The sequence below is a fragment of the Malania oleifera genome, chromosome 7 (genome assembly GCF_029873635.1).
Source record: "Malania oleifera isolate guangnan ecotype guangnan chromosome 7, ASM2987363v1, whole genome shotgun sequence".
NCBI classification, from domain to species: domain Eukaryota; kingdom Viridiplantae; phylum Streptophyta; class Magnoliopsida; order Santalales; family Ximeniaceae; genus Malania; species Malania oleifera.
In genome coordinates, this window is record NC_080423.1 from 56,292,375 (window position 1) to 56,297,325 (window position 4,951).

A 4,951-nucleotide genomic window follows, 5' to 3' on the forward strand; every position below is an offset into this window, starting at 1 on the left:
TTTACCAATCATCATACAATTTTTTTCATTATATTTTAAATTTATTATTTTCGTAAAAAATTCTCCAAAGCCCTTCATGGAGGAGGCGCAGTGGGCCAAAAGAGAAGTGCGCATTAAAGCACTTCCTTAAACTTCACAAGGTACACGGCTGGATATGCCTGCACAAGTCTTTACTGTCCCAATTCTTTATTATAAAAAATATATATTGTGCCCTGCCGCCCACCGAAAATCACAAGGTATTCCTTTTTTTTTTTTTTCCCTTTGGATGGACGAGAGATAAAAAGGCACTTGTGTCAGAGAAACCAGTTATATTCCGTAAAGGCGCAGGGCAGTCCTGAGCACTCAACTCCCATTGTCTTTTCTAAATCGGACGCGGTAGGGGCAGCAACGACCCCCCGCCTGCAAATTTCTGATCTCCGACTGCCTTTTACTGTCGTCCTTTTTCCTCTGTCGCAGTTCGTTTTGATTTGACACTTATAGAGTAGATAGATTGTTCTCAGTTCTCTCTCTCTCTCTCTCTCTCTCTCTCTCTCTCTCTCTCTCTATATATATATATATATGTAGATCTTTATTTACTTTGCTTTCCCGAATCTTCTTGATTTTTTTCCATGGTTGGTGTTTTGCTTTTGTTGAATTTAATCCTTTTTGGATTCCTATTCGTGCACGATCGCCGTCTTGTCTGATTTTCAATACAGGTTCTTACAAACATAAAGCCTGTTTTTCTGGATTCGTTATTGTCGTCTTGGAATCGACTTTTGCTGGGATACGAATGTGGGTTTAATGTCATTTTTGTTGCTGATTTTTGGAATGTCTGTTTGATTCTACGGCAAGTTGAGTTGAGAAAGAGGCAAGCTTTAATGGTGTTTTTGATCTTTTCCATTAATCAGGTTAGATGGTTTTCTTTCAAGGACTTCTTATTGGAGCTCTGGCTTGAAATCGGCATCGGGGATTGAATGGGTCTTGTTTCTTAAATATTTCCCCAATAGAACTGAGGTGCAAAATCGGTAATGTTTCATGTAATGTTTATTCTCTTTACCGAATCTTCTTTAAGCAAGTTGTAATCTTTATTCTTATTTTGGGTCATGTAGATTTTCGGGTTTGACATCTTTGGATTATAATGGGTTCGTTCTGGTTCATTCTGCGCTATTTCTGGGGCAGAGGCCTGTTCTTTCGAAGTGGTAGAATGATCAAATTACCGGTAATATGCGAGATATGGTTGGATTGAAAAGAGCTTTTTGTTAATGAGGGAGCGCTGACAGAAACCAAATGGACCACCTCTTGAGCTGCAAGCATTTAAGATTGTTCCACTTGAATTCTGCGGCATGCAGATGTCTTGCTTTGATCGTTTCTGTCCTGGTTTTTAGAGCTGTTTTGCTGTCTTCATTAAAAGAGTTTGGTGGGATTGAATTGAACAACTCTATATTGATCCGTAACCGATCTTTGCCATTGAATTCTGAATTCGGAATCCGGAAAGACAAGTTCTTGGAGGTTCCTCAAATTGTTTGGGGATTAAACAATCAGAAAATTGCATTTGCAAGAGCTTGCCTAACTGCTAGAATGCTGAACCGAACGCTTTTGATGCCTCAGTTAAGTGCTTCACTATTTTACAAAGAAATTGACCTCCTGCAACCCATTTCCTTTGATAAGATCTTCAAATTTGAGAGGTTTAATTCACTATGCAAAGGGTTCGTCCAGTTGGGTCATTACTCAGATCTCTTAAATCAAACGCAGGAAATTCAACTTCAGAAGGGAAGTGGAAGGAAATGGACAGCTGAAAGAGATTTGGATCAATTGAGACAATTTAGCAATGACCCATTTGATGCATTTGAGATGATTCGCATAACTGGGAAGAATCCATTTTTGTGGCCTGATCATTGGCCAGTTAAAGAGTATGCGAAAGTTTTTGAATGCTTAGTTTTAGTGGACGAAATAGCTAAGGAAGCTGATAGAGTTGTCTCCAAGATTAGAACAACAGGGAGAGAGTTGAAAAGAAAATTTGATTCTTCCCAAAGTCATATGGAATTAGATGGTTCTTCAACTCAGTCAGTTCCTTATGCAGCTGTCCACTTGAGAATAGAGAAAGACTGGATGATTCACTGTAAGAAGTTAGAGCAAAGGTCCAACATAAACCAAATCTGTAGCAGCAAGGAGGAGATTATGGAAAGAGTAGGAAACATTGCGGGCTTGAAAACTCCAACTGTTGTTTACCTTGCAGTGGCTGACAGTCTTCTTGAAGATGCTTCTATATTAAGTGGTTGGAAGGAAGGCTTGCTTCCTTTTGAGAAGAAAAAATTGGGTGTTGATGGAATTTATAAGAAGTATCCATATCTAATTCAGTCAGCTATAGATTATGAGGTTTGCTTGAGGGCAGACGTCTTTGTTGGGAATAGCTTTTCTACATTTTCAAGCCTTATAGTTCTCGAGAGAACTCTTAAAATTATCAGAATGGGTGTCACTAATACTTGTGGCATGGATTTACGGTGGGCTTCATATGCATATAATATATTAGGGAAGTCAAAAGGCCCTCAGAGATGGATGACAAATATGTCTGATTTGAGCCTTCAGGCTATTAGCTATGGTTCTAAGGATATCTCCTGTTGAATGTTTCTAGCTGCTGTTTTTAGATCAGAGAGAATATTTGTCTCCACTGTGTTCTTGAAATATATTTGATGTGTGCGGTGGAAATGGGTTGGTATAGTTTGGAGGAATTTTTGGCCTAAAGAATATAAGTAATATAGAATCTCAACACAGCAGTTTAATACAAATTAGGTACATTTTAATATATTAAAATTTTTTTGATTCATTTTATTTCTTGCTGATTATTTTTATTTTCCCATATTCCATATTTTCATAGAAGAGATTCATCTCAGTACCATATTCTTTGTAAGCTTCTCTTAAGATTTTATTTGGAATTCTTCAAATGAAGAAACCTTATGTGATGTGTATTTTTAGGTAAATGCAATGCCCATTTCATTTTACCATATTACTTATTGGATTTTGGGTAAAAGCAGTGTGTATTTGATTTTCTTTTGTGATGTGTATCTTTTGTTTCCAATTTGATGTTCTTGGAGAACTTCATAATGGTTAGACACCTGATACTGTGTAACTGCAGATAAGAAACAGAATTCTGCTTAGTTATTAAGAAAATAGATTGGAAAAAAGGAAAAAAAACAAGTACACTTGAAGTTTGATGAGTCCTTGGGTTGAACTGGTTGTCGTAACCAACCTTATTGATCTTCTGATCAACCAAATGATGTCGTTTGCCCTTCTTTGTCCCCAATAGTTTGATGCTTTTGGGAATTTCTTATGACTGGATATGTGATCAAAAGTAATATCCTCTTCTACTCCTGGTTTCAAGCAACTTCACTGAAGGTGATTCCAGCCTTCTTTGCCAGATTGGGAATTATATAATTTATGATATTATCCTGATCTTGTTAGATGAATGGTAAATATTTTAGATTTATATTAAGCTGGAGCAAATTTTTTTTTTTTGCCTCTATACCCAGAGAACAAGCAATATCTTGAGGGTAACATTCCTTAGCACTTCAAATGCATATCTTGTTGCATGTGTTGTGAAATGCTTTTTTCAACTCTGTATCATCATATCTGGTTACATCTGTGTCTGAGGATCTGTTTGTCTTCAGAAAACAAAACCAAATGTTATAATTTCAAGGATTTGTCTGTCTTCAGAAATCATAGCCAAAATATAGTAGTTTTCATGGGACATACCAAATACTTCTGGATCTATATCGCTTGCTTTGAACTTACACACTGCAGAGAATAATAATCATGTATTTTCTCAGTTGACAGAACAAGCCTTTGTATGGAAGATCGGAAAATTAGAAAAATGGAGGGGAGAAAATGATACAAACTGGGGTTTCAGTGCCAGCTTTCATCATTAAAAGGTCAACCCAATTTAGATGGGTCCATGGGAATTGTTGAAATAAAGCCTCTTTGAGGAAGATTAGGTTCCTACTTCCTAGCTTTTCATTTCTCTCGTTTGCTTGTTTATTTCCATCATCTATGTTGCTGAATGATTTAAAGTTGGTCAACCAGTTGAATGCTTATAATGAAAATTTTCAACAACCTGGGTCTTAAGAAACACAAGGCGATAAATTGTCAAGGATCGTTGGATAAATTTTAAGTTTTCTACTAGTTCACAAAGTTTATTCTTCTTCTTACTATTGTTGTTATTGTTGCTGTAGTTGCTGCTGCTGCTACGTTTTGATAATGAATGCGTCAGACTCTAAATGGACCACAATTGACCAGCCCCCCTCCAAAAGTGTTCACTTGAGTATATTAGGAGTCAAACTAAGGATGTCTGAGTTAAGGACTCACCTCAAAGCTTGCCTACCACTGGCCTGTACAGCAAGAGGCTGTTGGGAAAGTTTATAGCACTGTCCATTGCTTATGCGGTCTCAATCTAGTTTCCATGCTGTGCTTCCTGCACTTTGAGCTGATAAAGAGGAACCATAGTACTTTAGTAGTAGATATGAATGAGTTCTAGCTGTAAGCGAGCTAGTGATAGAGAATGTCTAGAGATCACATATGAGCAAGATTTGGGCATTTGGAGTCATATTCAGTTCTAAGTTATTTTTTCAATTTGTATTCATCTTTTCATGATATTTTCTAGTCATATTATTGGGTCATAAGTTAGAATAGTTTACTTATCTAGCTATTAGGGAAGTACTATTTTCGTTTTATTAGGTTCCTTTTTGTTTTTTTGCTTGGTTTCCCAGCATAGTAAGCCTATGGATATGTAATAGGGATTTCATGCAGGGTTGTGTATTATGAATTGATTTTGAGATTTTAGGTCTTACCTAGTGTGTATAAGAATGGATGTAGGCCCTTTGTCAATTGGTATCAAAGTTGTGTTCGACCATGACCACAACCGCCATCCCCAATGACAAGTATCACTCTACCAGTCCAATCAGCACCATCATCACGTACA

At 37.0% G+C, this 4,951-nt stretch overlaps 1 protein-coding gene across 3 annotated transcripts; it reads left to right on the forward strand.

Annotated features, from left to right (window-relative positions):
• Positions 1-224: 224 nt before the first annotated feature.
• LOC131160398 (O-fucosyltransferase 23) lies at positions 225-3,007 on the forward strand. 3 transcript variants are annotated; one of them, XM_058116051.1, is made up of 3 exons: positions 225-771; positions 888-1,004; positions 1,089-3,007. In XM_058116051.1, the coding sequence occupies exon 3, from the start codon at positions 1,267-1,269 to the stop codon at positions 2,599-2,601; it is 1,335 nt and encodes a 444-aa protein (XP_057972034.1). In that variant the 5' UTR covers positions 225-771; positions 888-1,004; positions 1,089-1,266; the 3' UTR covers positions 2,602-3,007. The 3 variants fall into 3 exon arrangements, with proteins under 3 accessions (XP_057972034.1, XP_057972037.1, XP_057972035.1); XM_058116054.1 differs by having other exon boundaries at positions 266-771; positions 888-993; XM_058116052.1 differs by having other exon boundaries at positions 266-1,004.
• The last annotated feature ends 1,944 nt before the right edge of the window (positions 3,008-4,951 follow it).

Coding starts and splice junctions, on each gene's coding strand:
- LOC131160398 (XM_058116051.1), top strand. CDS start 1,267: ATGGACCACCTCTTGAGCTGCAAGCATTTAAGATTGTTCCACTTGAAT.